Source organism: Mustela lutreola, chromosome 17 (assembly GCF_030435805.1).
Source record: "Mustela lutreola isolate mMusLut2 chromosome 17, mMusLut2.pri, whole genome shotgun sequence".
Lineage (NCBI taxonomy): Eukaryota > Metazoa > Chordata > Mammalia > Carnivora > Mustelidae > Mustela > Mustela lutreola.
In genome coordinates, this window is record NC_081306.1 from 48,651,441 (window position 1) to 48,672,902 (window position 21,462).

General features: G+C 40.5%; 1 protein-coding gene across 3 annotated transcripts in view; it reads right to left on the reverse strand.

Annotated features, from left to right (window-relative positions):
• The window catches only part of TPST1 (tyrosylprotein sulfotransferase 1), a 105,574-nt gene that overhangs the window by 3,872 nt on the left and 80,240 nt on the right, over positions 1-21,462 (reverse strand). For all 3 annotated transcript variants that reach the window (XM_059155254.1, XM_059155255.1, XM_059155256.1), the window contains one exon: positions 5,900-5,950. In XM_059155254.1, the coding sequence (XP_059011237.1) occupies positions 5,900-5,950 (51 nt within the window). The remainder of the gene's footprint in view (positions 1-5,899; positions 5,951-21,462) is intronic.

Below are 21,462 nucleotides of genomic sequence, written 5' to 3' on the forward strand. Positions count from 1 at the left end.
AAAATTGAACATACGCTAATAAGAATATGCCTTGGAAGTAGTATGAAATTCTCAAGTAATACTAATATCAACTACTAATGGCTGACTGTTATTGGACAAGGATCTGAGAAGACAGAGCCTTCAACCCCGGTGTGAGATGCAGCTTCTCCTAGAGGGCCCAGCCCACTCAGTTCAGGCTCGCTTCAGGCAACACGACCTCACAGAGTCTGTGAGGAGGTATGACTCCCTCACCAATCCTTATCTGGAATGATTTTAGAAACCAAGTTCAGTGCTGAGTCTTCATTTCCTATTTACAAGCCAATTACTGATAGCAAATTCCCAGTAGTATGATTGCTGGGTCGTAGGGTTGCTCTATTTTCAACATTTTGAGGAACCTCCATACTATTTTCCATAGTGGCTACACAAGCTTGCATTCTCACCAACAGTGTAGGTGTTCCCCTTTCTCCGCATCTTCGCCAAGATCTGTAATTTTCTGACTTGTTAATTTTAGCATTCTGACTGGTGTGAGGTGCTCTCTCACTGAGGTTTTGATTTGTATTTCCCTGATGCCAAGTGATGTGGAGCACTTTTCCATGTGTCTGTTGGCCATCTGGATGTCTTCTTTGCAGAAATGTCTGTTAGTATCTTCTGCCTATTTCTTAGATTATTTGATTATTTGAATTTGATAAGCTCTTTATAGATTTTGGATACTAGCCCTTTATCTGATATGTCATTTGCAAATATCTCCTCCCATTCTGTTGGTTGTCTTTTGGTTCTGTCAACTGCTCTCTTTGCTGTGCAAAAGCTTTTTATCTTGATGAAGTACCCATATTTCATTTTGCCCTTGGTTCCCTTGCCTTTGGCAATGTTTCTAGGAAGAAGTTGCTGTGATAGGTTGAAGAGGTTGCTGCTTGTGTTCTCCTCAAGGATTCTGATGGCTTCCGGTCTCACATTGAGGTCTTTCATCCATTTTGAGTCCATTTTTTTTTTTTTTTTTTTTTTTTTTTTTTTTTTTAAAGATTTATTTATTTATTTGACAGAGAGAGATCACAAGTAGGCAGAGAGGCAGGAAGAGAGGCAGGCAGAGAGAGAGGAGGAAGCAGGCTCCCTGCCGAGCAGAGAGCCCGATGTGGGACTCGATCCCAGGACCCTGAGATCATGACCTGAGCTGAAGGCAGCAGCTTAACCCACTGAGCCAGCCAGGCGCCCTTGAGTCCATTTTTGTGTGTGGTATAAGAAATGGTCCAGTTTCAGTCTTCTGCATGTGGCTGTCTAATATTCCCAACACCATTTGGTAAAGAAACCTTTTTTCCATTGAACATTCTTCCCTGCTTTGTTGAAGATTAGTTGACCATAGAGTTGAGGGTCCATTTCTGGGCTCTTTATTCTGTTCCATTGATCTATGCATCTATTTTTGTGCCTATACCATACTATCTTGATGATTACAGCTTTGTAATACAGCTTGAAGTCCGGAATTGTGATGTTGCCAGCTTTCCTTTTCTTTTTCAATCTTCTTCTGGCTGTTTGGGGTCTTTTCTAGTTCCATACAAATTTTAGGATTATTTGTTTAATTTATGTGAAAAAAATCAAAAGTATTTTGATAGGGATTGCATTAATATGTAGGTTGCTCTCAGCAGTATAGACATTTTAACAATATTTGTTCTTCCAAACCATGAGCATGGAACGTTTTTCCATTTCTTTGTGCCTTCCTCAATTCTTTCATGAGTATTCTATAGTTTTCTGAGTACAGATCCTTTGTCTCTTTTATTAGATTTATTCTTAAGTATCTTATGGTTTTGGGTGCAACTGTAAATGGGATTGGCTCCTTAATTTCTTATTCTTTTGTCTTATTCTTGGTGTAGAGAAATGCAACTGATTTCTGTGCATTGATTTTATATCCTGACACTTTACGGAATTCCTGTATGAGTTCTAGCAGTTTGGGGATGGAGTCTTTTGGGTTTTCCACGTAAAGTAGCATATCATTTGCAAAGAGTGAGAATTTGGCTTCTTCTTTGCTGATTCAGAGGCCTTTAATTTCTTTTTGTTGTCTGATTGCTGAGGCTAGGTCGTCTAGCACAATATAGAATAGCAGTGGTGATAGTGGACATTCCTTTGGTCTTCCTGACCTTAGGGGAAAGCTCTCAGTTTGAGAATGACATTTGCTGTGGCTTCTTAAAGATGGCTTTGATGATACTGAGGTATGTACCCTCTATCCCTACACTGTGAAGAGTTTTGATCAAGAAAGGATGGTGTACTCTGTCAAATGCTTTTTCACCATCTATTGAGAGTATCATATGGTTCTTGTTCTTTCTTTTATTAATGTAGTGTATGACACTGATTGATTTGCAGATGCTGAACCAACCTTGCAGCTCAGGAATAAATCCCACTTGGTTGTAGTGAATAATCCTATTAATGTGCTGTTGGATCCTATTACCTAGTATTTTGGTGACAATTTTTGCATCCATGTTATCAGGGATATTGGTCTGTAAATCTCTAAACTCAAAATGAGTTTAGAGGTTTTCCTTCTCAGGAATAGGTATTAATTCTTCTTTAAATGTTTGGTAGAATTCCCTGGGAAGCCGTCTGGCCCTGGGCTCTTGTTTCTTGGGAGATTTTTGATGACTGTTTCAATCTCCTTATTGGTTATGGATCTGTTCTTCCTGGTTCAGTTTTGGTCGTTTATATGTCTCTAGGAATGCATACAATTCTTCCAGATTGTCAAATTTGCTGGTGTACACTTGCTCATAATATGTTCTCATAATTGTTTGCATTTCTTAGTGTTGGTTGTGATCTCTCCTCTTTCATTCATGATTTTAATAATTTGGGTCATTTCTCTTTTCTTTTTGATAAGTCTGGCCAGGGGGTTATCAATTTTATTAATCCTTTCAAAGAACCAGCTCATTAGTTTCATTAATCTAGTTTCATTAATTAGTTTCATTAATCTAGTTTCATTAATCTGTTCTACTGTTCTTTTGGTTCCTATTTCATTGATTTCTACTCTGATCTTTATTATTTCTCTTCCCCTGCTGAGTTTCAGCTTTCTTTGCTATGCTTTCTCCAGCTCCTTTAGGTGTAGGGTTAGGTTTTGTACTTGAGACCTTTCTTGTTTCTTGAGAAAGGCTTGTATTGCTATATTCCTTCCTCTCAGGACCGCTTTTGCTGCATCTCAAAGACTTTGAACTGTTGTGTTTTCATTTTCATTTGTTTCCATGAATTTTAAAAATTCTTTAATTTCCTGGTTGAGCCATTCATTTTTTAGTAGGATGCTCTTTAACCTCCACCTATTTGAGTTCTTTCCAACTTTCCTTTTGTGATTGAATTCTAGTTCTGAAGCACTGTGATCTGAAAATATGCAGGGAATGATCCCCATCTTTTGGTATCATTTGAGACCTGATTTGTGTCCCAGGATGTGATCTGTTCTGGAGAATGTTCCATGTGCACTAGAGAGGAATAGTTGTTGCTTTGGGATGGAATATTCTTAATGTATCTGTTAAGTTCATCTGGTCCAGCGTGTCATTCAAAGCCCTTATTTCCTTGTTAATCTTTTGCTTAGATGATCTGTCCATTTCAGTGAGGGGGGGGGTGTTAAAGTCCCTATTATTATTGTATTATTATTGATGTGTTTCTTTGTTATTAATTGGCTGCTCCCATGTTAGGTGCATAAATATTTACAACTGTTAGATCTTCCTGTTGGATAGAACCTTTAAGTATCATATAGTGTCCTTCCTTGTCTCTTATTACAGTGTTTGGTTTAAAATCTAATTTGACTGCCACCCCAGCTTTCTTTTTATGGCCATTACTATGATAAATGGTATTCAACCCCCTCATTTTAAATCTGGAGGTGTCTTTGGGTCTAAAATGAGCCTCTTGCAGAAGTGTAATGATGGGTCTTGCTCTTTTATCCAATCTGATATCCTGTGTCTTGGGGCATTTAGCCCATTTAAATTCAGAGTAATTATTGAAAGATATGTACCCTGTATTGCCTGTAAGGTGACTGTTACGGTATATTGTCTCTGTTTCTTCCTGGTCTATGTTACTTTTGGGCTTTCTCTTTGCATAGAGGACCACTTTCAGTATTTCTTATAGGGGCTGGTTTGGTGATCACAAACTCTTAGTTTCTGTTTGTCCTGGAAGCTTTTTATCTCTCCTTCTATTTTCAATGACAGCCTGGCTGGATATAGTAGTTTTAGCTACATGTTCCTCTCATTTACTACCTTGAATATATCATGCCAGTCCTTTCTGGCCTGCCAGGTCTTTGTGGAGAGGTCTGCTGCCAATCTAATGCTTCTCCTCTTGTAGATTTCAAACCCCTTGTCCCAAACTACTTTCAGGATTTTCTCTGTCTCTGAGATTTGTAAGTTGCACTAATATATGTTGGGGTATTGACCTTTTTTATTCATTTTGAAGGGATTCTCTGTGCCTCTTGGATTTTGATGGCTGTTTCCTTCCCCAAATTAGGGAGGTTCTTTGCTATAATTTGCTCTAATATATCTTCTGCCCCCTCTCTTCTTCCCGATTCTAATATTGTTTCACTTTATGGTATCACTTATCTCTCTAATTCTCTCCTTGTGATCCAATAGTTGTTTATCTCTCTTTTTCTCAGCTTCTTTATTCTCCATCATTTGGTCTTCTATATCACTAATTCTCTTTTCTGCCTCATTTATCCTAGCAGTTGGAGCCTCCATTTTTTATTGTACTTCATTAATAGCCTTTTTTGTTTCGACGTGGTTAGTTTTATTTATCCAGGAAGGGATTCTCTAGTATCTTCTATGCTTTTTTCAAGCCCAACTAGTATCTTTATAATCATTACTCTGAACTCTAGTTCCGACATTTTATTAATGTCCATGTTGATTAGATCCTCGGCAGTCAATACTGTTTTTTTCCCCCCTGAGGAGAGTTTTTCCTTTTTGTCATTTTCTCCAAAGAATAGATGAACAAGAGAACAAAATGCTACAAGGGTAACAGTGACCCTAGAAAAATATACACTAAACAAATCAGAAGAGATCTGGAACCAGGGGATTTAAAAAAAAAAAAAAAAAAAAAAAAAAGGTCTGGCTGGTCAATAGGACAGAGCCACCCATTAGCTTTTGAATTATTTTGGTCTGTTAGAAGAAACTGCCTCCAAAATTTTAAATAAAGGAAAACTTACATATATAGAAAAATAAGGGTAAATACAATGAAGGGATGGAATAGGACTGTAAAAATGAAAATTAGAAAAAAATTTTAAAAAGGAATTGATAAGACGTTGATTAAAAAAAAAAGAAAGGTTTAAAAAAAGGGGAGAATATGATCAGTCAGGTTAATAGAACAAAGCCATACACTAGATTTAGGGTATATTTTGGTCTGTTAAAAGAATCTGCATCCCAAAATTTTAAAGAAAAAAAAACATATATGTATATATATATATATATATATATATATACATACACACACACACACACACACACACACACACACACAAAAGTTAAATACAATGAAGGGATAGACTGTGACTTCCAGAAAGTGGTCATTTTTCTGTTCATAGAGTTGCTGCTATTCTTTTCTTAAATCTCCTGTTGTGTTCGTAGGTGTTCAGAATGGCTTGATAACTCTCTAGCTGAATTCTTGGGACCAGATGACATTTAGGTCTCCTATTCCTCCTCCATCTTGGAGCCTGCCTGCCAGGCTTCTTATATGTGGAATACTGTATGGTTTATACACCTCCAGCAATCAGATTTTAGTTATCGATAAAGTAGTTCCTTAATTCTGGAAGACACTGACACTGAGCTCTCTCAAATTAAGACACTGACACTGAGCTCTCTCAAATTAAAACCAACAGCTACCAGAGGCCAATTTTTACCACCAGCACAGTACTCTTTAAAAAGATCCCTCTGACACAAGAGCCCATCTATCACATTAAGAACAGAAGCAGATACAGTACCTGAGGTTTTTCTTTAAGAAATTCAGGGAGCTGAAATTCTCCTTTATAGACCTGGGGGGAAAAAAAGCCAACTGTGAATTTAAGGAAACAGTGTCATCATCACTTCACGATACTTGCAATGCCTGATGGTGGATGGATTTACTGCTTCATTCTCAGTGAGTTTTAGAATGTTAGTTTAAAAACAGGTAACATTGAAGGACTGAGTGAAATTCCCACTCACTCTGGTCTCAACTCTTGTACATTTGCCTGTGTGCTCCCAAATGTGGGCTGGCTTGGAGAGGCCTCAGAGTATCTGAAGTAGAAAAAAAGCATCCTAACATTCCAAGCCCCAGTCATTTTAGCTGAGAGAGAAAACAAGCCCTGGGCATCTCTCTCAAGCAACCAACAGAGAATTCACACAATTCAGGAACAGACTCCTCCTGATATCCTTTTGAAATCTTCACCAATACAAATCTTAGATTTATTTCAAATTTTCTTTTCTTTTTGTTTTTATTCTTTCTTTTTTTGTTGTTGTTAAAAATTTTACTTATCTGAAAGAGAGAGAGAGAAATAGTGATAGTGATAGCAAGAGAAAGCACGAGCAGAGAGAAGTGGGAGAAGCAGTTTCCCTGCTGAGCAGGGAGCCTGATGCAGGGGTTGATCCCAGGACCTGAGCCAAAGTCTTACCTAACTGACCCACCTAGGTGCCCCCCCCTGCCAATTTACTTCTCTAAATGTCCCCTATATTCTCATAATAATTTGAATATTAGAATATGAAATAATAGGGCGCCTGGGTGGCTCGGTGGGTTAAGCTACTGCCTTTGGCTCAGGTCATGATCTCAGGGTCCTGGGATTGAGTCCCGCATCGGGCTCTCTGCTCAGCGGGGAGCCTGCTTCCTCCTCTCTCTCTCTGCCTGCCTCTCTGCCTACTTGTGATCTCTGTCAAATAAATAAATAAAATTTAAAAAAAAAAAAAGGAATATGAAATGATATATAAAGTTATATACTTTAAACCTCATAAAATCTTATAATTAAAAAACTTACACTTTTTTTTTTAAGATTTTATTTATTTGAGGGGCACCTGGGTGGCTCAGTCATTAAGTGTCTGCCTTCAACTCAGGTCATGATCCCAGGGTCCTGGGATCGAGTCCCATATCGGAGGTCCCTGCTCAGAGGGAAACCTGCTTCTCCCTCTCCCACTCCCCCTGCTTCTGTTCCCTCTCTCCATTTGTGTCTCTCTGTCAAATAAATAAATCTAAAAAAAAAAAAAAAAGATTTTATTTATTTGAGAGAGAGAGCATGAAAGGGGAAAAGATCAGAGGGAGAAGCAGACTCCCCGTGGAGCTGGGAGCCTGATGTGGAACTTGATACAGGGACTCTGGGATCATGACCTGAGCTGAAGGCTGCTGCATAACCAACTGAGCCACCCAGGTGCCCTACCCTTTTCAGTATATAAAATTAGGTTGCTTTATTTTATATTAAATATTTTATTTGTTTTTACTCAGAGAGAGCATGTGCAAAAGCAGGGGGAGTGGCAGGCAGAAGGAGAAGCAGGTTCCCTGCTGAGCAGGGAGCCAGATGTGGGACTTGGTCCCAGGACCCTAGGATCATGACCTGAGCCAAAGGCAGCCGCTTAACCTGCTGAGCCACCCAGGCAACCTTAAAATTATGTTTTAATACAAGCAATAATAAGGAAATAACTTTAAAAAATAACACCATTTACAACATCGAAAAACCCCCACTAGATACCTAAGAATAATTCTAACACAAGATGTATAAGATCTTTACACAGAAAACTATAAAACGTTATTGAGAGAAATTAAAGACCAAATAAACAGAGAGACCACTTACAGGGGTTAGAAGATTCAATATAGTAAGGATGTTCATTCTCCTCAACAAAGGAATTCCAATCAAAATTCTAGCATACATTTTTTTAAAAAAAGATTTTATTTATTTACTTATTTGACAGAGATCACAAGTAGGTAGAGAGGCAGATAGAGAGGGGGAAGCAGGGTCCCTGCTGAGCAGAGAGCCCAAAGTGGGGCTCGATCTCAGGACCCTGGGACCATGACCTGAGCCGAAGGCAGAGGTTTTAACCCACTCAGCCACCCAGTTGCCCCAATTCTAGCACACATTTTTGGGCAGGGGGGAAGAGGTGATTTTAAGCTGATTGCAAGTTACATAGAAATGCACAGAGCCAAGAATAATCAAAATAGGGGCGCCTGGGTGGCTCAGTGGTTTGGGCTGCTGCCTTCGGCTCGGGTCATGATCTCAGGGTCCTGGGATCGAGCCCTGCATCGGGCTCTCTGCTCCGCAGGAAGCCTGCTTCTCTCTCTCTCTCTCTCTCTCTCTCTCTGCCTGCCTCTCTGCCTACTTGTGATCTCTGTCAAATAAATAAATAAAATCTTTAAAAAAAAAAAAAAAGAAGAATCAAAATAATCTTAAAAAGAACAAAGTGAGGGACTTACTCTACTAGATATTAAGGTGTATTGTTATACAGCTATAATAAGCCAATTATATAGCTCATACATATACACACATATAGTTATAATTCTTATAATATATTTTAATATATATTATTACATATATAAAGATAATAATTAAGTCACACAGAAGACAGAAAAGCTTTGGTACAAGTATGGACAAACATATCAATGAAACAGAATGAAGAACCTAGAAACAGACCCTTGTATACAGATACTTGGTTAACAATAAAGATGGCATTGCAAGCAATGCAATTAGAATGAATGAATAAATAAGTGTGGTATACAATGATACTGAATAGCAATTAAGTAAAATGAACTACTGCTATGATAACAGCACAGATGAATCCCAGCACATATGAGGAGGGGGATAAAAGCCAGGCCCCTAAAAATGACATGCATGTCTCCATTTAAAATACTTCAAAGTTTGTAAAATGGCAAAACAACTTCATGATGTTAGAAATCAGGATACTGTTTACTCTGGGGAGGAGGGAGGCAGTTGTGATTGGGAAGGGTATGAAAGAGGCTTCCAGGGTACTGGAAATTTTCAGTCTTTATATGGGTACCAATTGTGAAAGTGTACTTTTTTTTTTCTTATAAAGGATATTTATTTATTTATTTATTTGTCAGAGAGAGGGGGGGGGGCAGGCACATATATGGATACCAATTGTGAAGGTGTACTCTCTCTCTCTTTTTTTTAAGGATATTTATTTATTTATTTATTTATTTGTCAGAGAGAGAGAGCAAGCACAAGCAGGGGGAGCAGCAGGCAGAGGGAGAAGCAGGCTCCCCGCTGAGCAAGGAACCTGGCAAGGGACTCAATCCCAGGACACTGGGATCATGACCTGAGCTGAAGGCAGATACTGAACCAACTGAGCCACCCAGACATCCCAGGTTGTACCATTTATATAGCTATGATTTGTGTAATTTTTCTGTAAGTTATACTTCAAGAACAAAATTGAACAAATTAAGCCAGTAACTTAATGCTAAAAATTTACTGCCAACACACACAAATACACACTCTTTAAATACCAGGATGTTTGTTTCAACACTACAAAAGCAAAAAAGCTGGGAACTATTTGTGCCAATCAAAAGTAAAGAAGGTCGGGCGCCTGGGTGGCTCAGTGGGTTGGGCCGCTGCTTTCGGCTCAGGTCATGATCTCGGAGTCCTGGGATCGAGTCCCGCATCGGGCTCTCAGCGGGGAGCCTGCTTCCCTCTCTCTCTCTCTCTGCCTGCCTCTCTATCTACTTGTGATTTCTCTCTGTCGGATAAATAAATAAAATCTTTAAAAAAAAAAAAAAAAAAAAAAAAAAGTAAAGAAGGTCTCCATGAGCCAAAGTTTGATAATTGATGAACTTGAGAAAGTATGGTGAGAAACTACAGATGGTTACTGGGAAGACAGTCACTGAATAGTCTCTCCGAGCAAAACTAAAGCTTCTGAATGGTGAATCCTAAAGCCCACAGACCTAAGGGATTCTTCCTTGGTTATAAGATGACTGATCGACTTCTAAAAGCAGCATTCCCTAAGAAACTCAGAGAATGAATGTACTTTCTGCCTGTCTCTTTCTCTGCAGTTTCTGAAACCTCCGTTCTATCCCGTCCCAGAGATGACTACATTAAAACAGAGATGTCGGATTTTGGGATACAGACACGTCTTCAGAGACGCATCACAGTGGAAGTTAAGGGGGTGCAGGATAACAACACCGCATCTGTCAGGGCTGTTTCAAAAGCTACTAGCATCTCTTTCAGACCCTCGAAAAATCCCAGGTCATGGGGGCGGCAGTGGAGTGGGGGGGGGGGGGGGTTTGGTCTAGTTGCTCCCTGAAAAACTCCTCTTACTCTGCATGTAAGAGTCTTTTCTGTTCTACCCTATCACCACAGCCCCAAAATTGTTCCGGCTTTCTGCACAGCGCTCCTCGTACCCCCAGATTACTGAGCTGTAACTGCCATACAACATCGTATTACTTTCTGATTAGCTTTCTGATGTAGGAAGGATCTAAGCCCCTGGAGTTGTGTTTCATGTTAATTCTGACTTCCACTGTGCCTGTCTGCAAGCGAACACGAGAACCATTGCAGGGGCTCAAGCCAAGTGGATGTTTTTCTTGTTCCTCTTTGTGTGTTTGTTTGTTTGTTTGTTTTTTCCCACCAGATTCTCAGGTAGGGAATCTCTCCTTCTCCCTCTGTTCACGGTTCCCAACCCTTCCAAGCCCCTGGGGCATACGCTACTCAGGCTTAGTTAGGGTCCTATGTCCTGGCTGCATCACTGAACAGAACAAGGCTCATTTGTCCTAGTCCCTCTTCCAGTTAGTGGGTTAGGTCCCCATGCAACTTTTCTTATATTCCTCATATCCTCCGACTCCCAAACCCGGCTCTCCTCTCCTTTAGCTAGACTCTTCTACCAGAATTCAAGCAGAAGGTTCAGTGAAAGCCCAGGGGGTTACCCAGGACTTCGCTGGCAGAGTGAGGCTTAGAAGGCCCCACCCAGCACTGTCAGGACAGAAAAGATGAGTGGGAACATGGAATATTGTGAGTCTTCCAGGAAGCAATAGTTCCAGAGAGATAAGGCTTATATGAAAGGGGGAAACACCCCAAATTACATGTCACAAATTTCATAAAAACAAACCAAAAAGGGGTCAGGATAAGACATCAGGTAAAAGGCTAATCAAAAAATAAGTGGAAAGCTGCCTCCTTCATTATCCTTTAGGGAGCAAATGCTTCACAAGAGAGAAACTATGGCACACAGAAGAACACTTTCTACTGACAAAGCAATTCCTAGTTAGTGCAGGAAACACAGCACTACGTTGCCTGTAAAAACTGCAAAATCAGGGATGGAATTTCCTTTGGTTAAATCAACAGTCATTTTGGACATGCTATTCTCTGGTACTAATGGACTGAGGACTGTGCTTGACAGCGATGAGCCAGGCACTCAGAATCCAAACCTTCCTACTGATCCCTCTCACCTCAGGCCCCAAAGGCATGATGAGGAGGAAAAAGTAGGCTCCTGACATGGAGGGCTCACTGGGGGATAAAAGTAGTAAGAACAGCAGTTAACAGTACTGCCTCAGGTTCGGGTTAAGCCCGTGCTTCCTATGTATTCTCTCACTGAATCCCACAGTCTCTGCAGGGAGGTGTTATTTGTTCTTATTTTACAAATGAAGCAACTAAGTCACAGAGAATTAAGTAGTTTGTCCAGTGTAGTGAAATGGGAAGCAAATAGGTACCATGATTGAACTTGCATTCTAAAAGGGTCACCCTAATTGCTCTGTTTACATTGTAGAGGGCCTAGGACAGCAGGATGGAGGTTACAGCAGTAATCCAGCCAAGAGAGGATGACAAGGAGGTGGTGAGAAGTGGTAAGTATGTTGGTCTTTATTTTTCTATATTATACAGATCAGATGTGGGGTGTGAGAGAGAAGTAGTCAAGGATCATTCCAAGGTTTCTGGCCTAAGCAACTACTAGTGGAAATATGCAGTTGCCATTAACTGACTTAGGAAATGTTCTGGCTCCAGCGTATTTTCAGGGGAAGATCAATAGCTTAGTTTTGGGTATGTTGAGCTTGAGATGTCGACTGGACAATAAATGAAAATGTCAAGTCACCAACTGGATATACAAGCCTAGAGTTCACAGAAGCCTGGGTTGGGATATATATATTTGAAAATCATCAATTTACAGATGGTGTTGAAAACCTTGATACCTGAAAAGATAACCCAGAGGCTCAGGGTAGAGAAACAACAGCAGAGGACTTAAGACTGAGATATGGGGGCATTCTGGCATGAAGAAGTCAGGGGGAGGGGAAGAAACAGCAAAGACTGAAAAGAAGCTACCAGTAACACAGAAGGAAAACTTAAAAAGTGGCGTCCTTAAAACCAAGTGAACGAAACCTATCGAGGAGGAAGTAATCAGTTGTACCAAAAAGAGGCTGGGAGCTAAGACGGTAATTGACCAGTCAATATAGCAACATGAAGGTCACCGTCCATTTGACAAGAGCAAATTAAGTAGAATGGTAGCTGTAAAATTCTGTATGGAGTGGATGTAAAATAGAAAATGGACAGGAACTGGAGACAAGGGAGTACAGAAAACGTCAGTTCTGATGTAAAAGGAAGCAAAGAAATGAACAGCAGGGCTGGACAACGAGAATCAAGGAGCAGGGGGCTGTGTGTGCGTGTTAATTAAGACAGAAGACCTAAAGGTTTATCTGTTGGTTGACAGGAAAGGTCCTGCTGGAGAGCAAAATCCAGTGATGCAGGAGACGTGCGGAGATGGAACTGTGTACCCACGGGAAGGAAACGCCTTCAGATAGGAGCATAGACACGGACTCCTGTTACCCACTTTCTATCATGAGACATGAGGCTATCAGGGCTGCGACACTCCCCTCTACTACTCTCTCAAAAACTACGTAATAATTTCTGGTTAAGGTCACATTCTGTAAATTTCCACTATTAAGACAATATAAATACCACATATTTACATTTTCTTACACAACTTATTTGTTGTTATTGTAGCTAGCGTTAGTAATAACCTCATATATTTTAAAATTAGACTCGACTTTTTAAGAGTTTTTTTTAAAGATTTTATTTATTTATTTGACAGGTTGAGCAAGATCACAAGTAGGCAGAGAGACAGGCAGAGAGAGAGAGGGGAAGCAGGCTCCCCGCTGAGCAGAGAGCCCGATGCAGGGCTCGATCCCAGGACCCTGAGATCATGACCTGAGCCCAAGGCAGACACTTACCCACCCCGAGCTACCCAAGTGCCCCTTGACTCTAGCTTTTAGAGCAGTTTTAGGATTACGGAAAAACTGAGCCGAAAGTAGAATCCCCATGTGTCCTCTCCCTCTCCTACAGTTCTCCCTATTAAAATCTTGCTCTTGTAACTGCGGTACATTTGTTGCAATTAATGAACTGGGATTCACTGACTGTTACTAATTAAAGTCTTCAGCTTGCACTAAGGTTCACTCTTCGTGTTGTACTTTCTATGGGTTTTGATGAATGCGTAATGACAGATACCCACTGTCCATCAAATGCAGAACCGTCCTGTTACCGTAAACCCCCTGCCCCACTTACTTACCCTCCCTACCTTCCCCCAATCTTTTTATTACCTTCAATCTTGCCTTTTCACAATGTCATAGAGTTGGAACCATAAAATATGCAGCCTTTTCTTTTTTTATATAAGAGATTTTTAAAAAATATATTTATTTGAGAGAGAAAGAGCACAACACAAGTTGGGGGGGTGCAGAGAGAGAGGGAGAAGCAGATTCCCCATTGAGGAGGGAGTCCAATGCAGGGCTCGATCCCAGGACCCCACGGTCGTGACCTGAGCCGAGGATAGGCATTTCACCGACCGAGGCACCGAGGTGGCCCTCTATAGCATTTCCTTTGGAGTCTGTCAGTTCCATGTCTATGCCTACATTTCCCCGGTGTTCTTGCATGTCAGCAATTTCCCATCAAAGTCCTTACCGTATTCATCATAGCTCTTTTAACAATTTTTTTAAATTTATTTATTTGGGGGCGCCTGGGTGGCTCCATGGGTTAAAGCCTCTGCCTTTGGCTCAGGTCATGATCCCAGGGTCCTGGGATCAAGCCCCACATCAGGCTCTCTGCTCGGCAGGGAACCTGCTTCCTCCTTACTCTCTGCCTCTCTGCCTACTTGTGATCTCTGTCAAGTAAATAAATAAAATCTTTAAAAAAAAAATTATTTATTTGTTAGAGAGAGAGAGCAGCACAGGCAGACAGAGCAGCAGGCAGAGGCAGAGGGAGAAGCAGGCTCCCCGCCGAGCAAGGAGCCCGATGTGGGCCTCAATCCCAGGATGCTGGGATCATGACCTGAGCCGAAGGCTGCTGCTTAACCCACTGAGCCACCCAGGCGTCCCTCATCATAGCTATTTTAAGTACTCAGTCTGGTAATTCCAAAATTTCTGGCATATATCCAGTTTCAATACCTTCTATTGTCTCTTCCAACTGTTTATTTATTTTTTTTTTTTTGCTTTTAGCACATCTTGTAGGTTTGTTTTCGTCACAAGTGGGCATGATATACTGAGTAAAAGGGGTAGGGCAAGTAAGCCTTCGGTGTGTGGTTTTACGTTTATCTGGCTAGAAATGAGCCCGTGATTACTGTTTGTTGGAGCTACGTATCAGAAGCTAAAATTTTTCAAGTGTCCTTGTTTTTGTACTCCTTGTTGCTCTTCTTTTAAAAGTAGAATCTGAGCATTGTAGTTCTTTTAGTAGCAACGCACTGTTACTGCACAAGAGCCTGACTGGCGTGGTGGTAGGGCATGTGTGTTTAAGGACTGGGGGAGAAAGCGTTCTATAATCCCATAATCACATCTAAGTATTTTAGTGAGCCTGTGTGCCTGGGTCGGAACCATTGTAAGTGCTTCTCAGCTTCCCCTCTGACTCTTTTAGGTAAGACAGGAAAACTGGAGGGTCTAGAGTTGGGTAGTTCCCTTCTCCCAAGTCGGTTGGTTAGACTTTGGCAGAACAGTCTACTCGAAGGCAAGCTGTTCTAAGTGTCCCAAGCTTATTTTAAAATGGTTACTTTCCCCTTCCCTCTGTCAGAGCACCAGAGGCTTTATCTCTGATCTTTATTCTGAGAACCTTGTAGGGCTCTCTAAGACTGTGCCCCCAGAGTTTCTGAACTCTCAATCTTTTGAACTCTCCCCGAGCCTCTGGCGATTCACCGTTTACGCATCTATGAACTCCCAGCAGCACTGCCTTCAGCGGTAGACTTCCGCTCTAGGCATCTACGATTCTTGGCGTTTACATTCCTTCTTCCATTTTCCCCTTTCCCCAAACCTCCTTCCTGAATCCCTCCATTCACTTCCAACTGAACTGTTTGTTCTCCAGCTTTCCCGCTCAGGTGTTGTCTTGGGATTTTTCTAGGAACATCCATCTTAGGTATTCATTCTTCATACCTCTACGGTTCTGATTCCCACTTCCTTGCCCAGGTCTTCCATTTACTTGGTTAATCCTCCATCTTTGGCACATTCTTCAGTAGCTCCTGAGAAAGGGTGTAATAAGAAGCAAATCTTTGTGCTGCCTGGGGGGCTCAGTCAGTTGTGTCCAACTCTTTTTTTTTTTTTTAAGATTTTATTTTTTTATTTAACAGAGAGAGAGAGAGAGAGAGATCAAAGCAGGTAGAGAGAGAGGAAGGGAAGCAGGCTCCCCGATGAGCAGAGAGCCGGATGTAGGCCTCGATCCCAGGACCTAAGATCACGACCCGAGCCAAAGGCAGAGGTTTTAACCCACTGAGCCACCCAGACGCCCCCAGCTGTGTCCAACTCTTGACTTCAGATCCGGTCATAGTGTCAGGGTCACGAGATGACTTGATCACAAGCACCAAGTCGGTCTCTGCTTCAGATGCTCTACCCCACCCCCTCTTTTTAAAATAAATAAGTAAATCCTTTTTAAAAAAAGGCAAATCTTTTGTGAATATATTTATTTTATCCTAATACTTGATTGAAAGTTTATCTGGTTATATAATTCTGACAAATAATTTTCTCTTTGAAATTAGAGCATTACTCCACTCTTCTCCTTTCCCATGCTTGGGTTGACAAGGCGGATATGATTCTAATGGCTGGTCCTTTCTATGTGACCTCTGCTTTCACTCTAGAAGTTTGAAAATTTTTCTTCCTATCCCTAGTGTTCTATAATTTTATGATAGATTTAAGATTTGTTTTTAAAGATTTTGTTTGACAGAGACAGAGAGAGCAAGAGAGGGAACACAAGCTGGGGCAGTGGGGCAGGGAGAAGCAGGCTTCCTGCTGAGCAGGAAGCCCGATGCGAGGCTCGATCCCAGGACCCCGGGATCATGACCTGAGCCAAAGGCAGACGCTTAATTGACTGAGTCACCCAGACGTCCCATGATTATGTGTCTTGATGAGATTAGTTTTCTTCACCAACTTACTGGAGATGCATGTCCTTCTGTTTCTGGAAATGTCCTTTTATTAAAATTTTGATAATTTCCTCCTTATCACTTTATTTTTCTTCAATTAGTCAAACACTGGAATACCTAAATAAAGCTTCTAATTTTTTTCCTCCCTCCAAGTCATCTGTTGGGTCTTTTTGCTCTACTTTCTAAGAGATTTTCTCAACTTATTATTTTTTTTCTTTTATTGATTTTAATTTTTATCTTATTTTACTTTATTTATTCATTTGACACAGAGAGAGAGAGATCACAAGTAGGCAGAGAGGCAGGGAGAGGCAGAGAGGGAAGCAGGCTCCCTGCTGAGCAGAGAGTCTGATGTGGGGCTCGATCCAAGACCCCTGAGATCATGACCTGAGCCAAAGGCAGAGGCCCAACCCACTGAGCCACCCAGGCGCCCCAAATTATTTTAAAGTTACAGATACCATGCTCCTTCAGCATACACCTCTAAGAATAAGAGCATTCTTCTACATAAACCACTGTTTTAAAATTTAAAGACACACGTATGCTATAAACCCAAAACATATATAATTTACTTTTTTATTTGAGTGATTTCTTTGGAAATTGTGTCTGTTGCCAGTCGTAGCCTCTCAAATGGAAGCACACTGTCAGTACCACAAGTAAAAGCTGTAAAGCTTTTGAATATGTGGAACTCACATACTTACATGCATTTCTTTCAGACTTTAAGTGTTTTGCTCTATGAGTGGCTCAAAAGCAGTGCAGTAAACTTTATAACTTGTTAGACACAGACCTGGAAGGCCTACTAGAGAGGGCAAAGGCAGAGTTGAGCGAGCAATCCCTGTGTACTCAGGCTCTGAGCAACTGCCTTCAGACTCACAAAGTATTAGAGCTCAGAGGGGAGTAGTTTCAAACCTCTTAGTCTTTCCTTATACCTACAGTCTCTTACAGAAAATTAACAGTAAAGCTAAAGATTTAGCTTAATTTAGATTTAATTTAATTTAATTTAAATTACATTTCTCTCCTTTTTAAAAAATCTTTTCCTCTGTACAACACAGAATGTGTTCCTCTATTTAGCAATTCCATAAAAAGTGGTTTGCAGCCTCCAGACACAAGTTACCTACCTAACTTCAGAGAATGTACATAGTATGAGTGTGCCTTCGTACATGAAGAACGCTGACCAAAAAAAAAAAAAAGCCGGCTGAGAAAACACACCTATAGTTAACCTCAATCTTCATCTACAGAACCACAGTCAACTTTCTGTGCTTCACAGCCAAGATGCACAGGAGATTTGCAGAACTTCTCTACCATGAAAGAGAGAGACCAAAAGAAAGAGAAAAACGGATCACAGAGGAAATAAAAACAATATAATGAGAAAAAGAAAATGTAAACGAACTATAATTAATATTCTTGTAGAAATAAGATGAAGGAATAAGAACAATATGGGTTTGTTTGTTTGTTTGTTTTTAAAGATTTTGTTTATTTGCGAGAGAGAAGAGAAGCATGGATTGCTGTAGGCAGAATGGGCAGAGCAGGCAGAGGGAGAAGCAGGCTTCCTGCTGAGCAAGGAGCCCGATGTGGGACTGTCATCCCAAGGCCCTAGGATCATGACCTGGGCCAAAGGTAGACGCTTAACCAACTGAGCCACCCAGGCATCCCAAGATGGTTTTTGTTTTGTTTTGTTTTTTTAAACAACAACAGAAGCAGAGAATTTAAAATTTGGAAACTTAAGAATAGGAGACCTGAAATTTAAAATCAGTAAAAGAGGGTGCCTGCTCAGCGGGGAGCCTGCTTCCCCCACTCTCTCTGCCTGCCTCTCTGCCTATTTGTGATCTCTGTCTGTCAAATAAATAAATAAATCTTTAAAAATTTTTAAAGTAATTCAGCAGCAGCAACAGCAGCAACAAAAAAAGCATGTATGTGTTCACGCACATGTACATGGAGAGATGAACAGATGAAACAACTACGGCAAAATTTCAACTAATGATCTAGGTTAAAGGCATATGACGTCCTTCAGATTTTTCTCTAAGTATAAAAAGGTTGGAGAAAATCAGGGGACCAAGACAATTTTCAACACAACAAATAGATTAACTTTACAAAGCTAACTGGATTCTAAGAAATATACAATCTGCATATGGGCTGAAACTGAGGATTACACTCAGATGTCGGCAACTTACTGTAAAAGGCCAGTGAGTAAATATTTGAAGCTTTGAGGACCACACAGTCACTTTCTAAGCTACTCAATTCTGCAAAAGTGCAGAAACACACATAGACAATATATAAATAAACAAACACAGTGAACTCTAATAAAACTTTATTTACAAAGGCCAGATTTGGCCTGTGGGCTGTGAAGTGCCAATCCCTGCTTTAACTCAAAATCTTCTTTCAAAATAGAGAATTTTCAACAATCTCCAGAAACAGATACTAATGACCATATTATGTGCTAAGCACTATACTAGGCACTACAGACTTTAGGTGTTGCTTTTGCTTATCATTTTCTATAAAATGTGTGTGTGTGTGCACATACAAAGGTTAAAAGATTAGTCTCACAACCCATGGTTTTGAGTTCAAATTTCACTATAAACTCTAGTTTACTCTTCCTTCTTTCTGTAAACCCACTATAAACTCTATAATATAATCCATCTATCCTTTTTTTCCTTTCTCCTTCCAATTCTAGACAAATGAACAAAACTGGATTAATCATAACCCTTAGTTCATGACAAACTTTCATCATTGGTCTATACTTGGTCTGCTATTTATCCTGTATTCACTGTTTTTAATAATGTAATAAGTATCCCTCTTGAGAAATTATGACTTGGTATTTTCACAATTCAGAGAAAACAGAACTCCAGCCAGATATGATAATACAGAAAAGAATCTAGATTTTGAAATTTACATCCTTAATCCCACTGGGCTCTTGTGGCTCATTAGAAACTTATTATCTCTGAAACACAAATATGAAACAGTTGATAACATGTATGTTTACATATTCTCATTTGTCTTAGAATATTTTGGCAGCTTTGCAAATCTCAGATTGGGTTCTTGGAGAGCTCCATGGTCTTGTCTGCCTAGAAGCAACTAGGTAAATGTTATTTTCTGTATCAAGAAGAAAATTAAGGGGCGCCTGGGTGGCTCAGTCATTAAGCATCTGCCTTTGGCTCAGGTCCTGATTCCAGGGTCCTGGGATCGAGCCCCGCAACCGGCTCCTTGCACAGCAGAAGTCTGCTTCTCCCTCTCCAACTCCTCCTGGTTGTGTACCCACTCTTAATGTCTTTCTCTCTGTCAAATAAATAAATAAAATCTTTAGGGGCACCTGGGTGGCTCAGTGGGTTAAGCCTCTGCCTTTGGCTTGGGTCATGGTCTCAGGATCCTGGGATTGAGGCCCGCAACAGGCTCTCTGCTCAGGGGAAGCCTGCTTCCCCCGCCTCTGCCTGCCTCTCTGCCTACTTGTGATCTTTCTCTCTGTCAAATAAATAAATAAAATCTAAAAAAAATTAATCAGCTCAGAAGCATGACCATCCACTCCAACAATGTTTTTAAGAAAACAATATGTTTCAGTGTATTGATTTTTTTTTTTTTAAGATTTTATTTATTTTTTTGACAGAGAAAGATCACAAGCAGGCAGAGAGGCAGGCAGAGAGAGAGGAGGAAGCAGGCTCCCTGCTGAGCAGAGAGCCCGACGTGGGGCTCGATCCCAGGACCCTGGGATCATGACCTGAGCCGAAAGCAGAGGCCTTAACCCACTGAGCCACCCAGGCGCCCCAGTGTATTGATTTTTAACTGAAGTTTGAAAAGATGGGTTGGAATGTGAATTGAATTAGGAAAGAGTAATAACTGAAATAGGAACTTATTTCTATTATATAAAGCAGTTTAACATAGCAAACTTAGCATTAAGACTTTGATTTCCAGGGGCGCCTGGGTGGCTCAGCTGGTTAAGCATCTGCCTTCCGCTCAGGTCATCATCTCAGGGTCCTGGGACTGAGTGCCAGGTCGGGCTCCCTGCTCAGTGGGGAGTCTGCGTCTCCTTCTCACTCTTCCTCTGTATATTCTCCCTCCCTCTCTCTCTCAAATAAATTAATTAAATCTTTAAAAATAAAAAGACTTTGATTTCCTGGGGAATAAGTTAAGCTTGCAGAATGATTGAAAAATCACAATATTTGACTACAGGACACTTATCAGGCAAAAGTGCAAAATCGTTTCTCTTCAAAGGTACAAAACTGAGTTTTGAGACACTGGAAGATAGTTAATACGTACAAGTACCATCAATACGGTGCCCTCGTGGCATCCTAAATGGCCTACTTTTATGGCAGTTATCACACTGAATTACAGCTAATTACAAATGTATCTTCACTATATTTCTTAAGGAGAGAGAAAACCGATCATCCTTATATCCTGGATACAGGAACAAATGGACAGTTGGGTGAAACAAATGGACAGTTTTTTTCATATGTTCTTTAGAAAATAGTAAGCCCTTTTTATTCTTCAAGTATTTTCAGCCTTAGAAACTTTCCTACAGTGACAAATTCAATTAATGCTTCTGTTCTATTTCTTCTGATTTTTCCTTTAGAGATTACTATGATTCATTGGTTAATTTCTAATTTTCCTTCTCTCATACGTATACTGTCCTTTCTCCTAACGTTTTCATCTCTGTCCTTGCGCTCTGCATTCCAGAAGGGCACTCCAAATGCGCTCCGTGTCATGCGAGTGATTTTTGTAGCATCCATTCTGCCCTTTATCATATGGTCCTTATACTCCAGACATGCTGTTTTCCTGGAGCTGGGACTTCAGTGGATACAGAAAGACACAGTGACCACAGAAAGAGGGGAGATGATAGGGTTAGGATTTAGCAGACTAGCTAATTACTCTAACTTCTTGATTTTCTAGTTAGGGCAGCTCTTCCGATCTGGAGTTGGAAACGGATAGTAATGGTGAGTCCAAGCGTTATTATGCCTTCTTTGAGGCCACTGGTAAACTTGGGTTTAAGGAAGTAACATGGACGTGGTCCTCAATGTAATCAATGATTTACTTATTAGAAAATTTCTCCATTCTTCAGCATAAAGCTTTTTCATATCTTTGTTTTACAGTGATGTTTCTCTTTATTCAAGTATCTTTATGGAATTTTTTAAAAAAGATTTTATTTATTTTGAGAGAGAGAGAAAGAAAGTGTGCGTGCAAGTGTTGGGGAGGGACAGAGGGAAACAGACTCTCAGGCAGATTCCACACT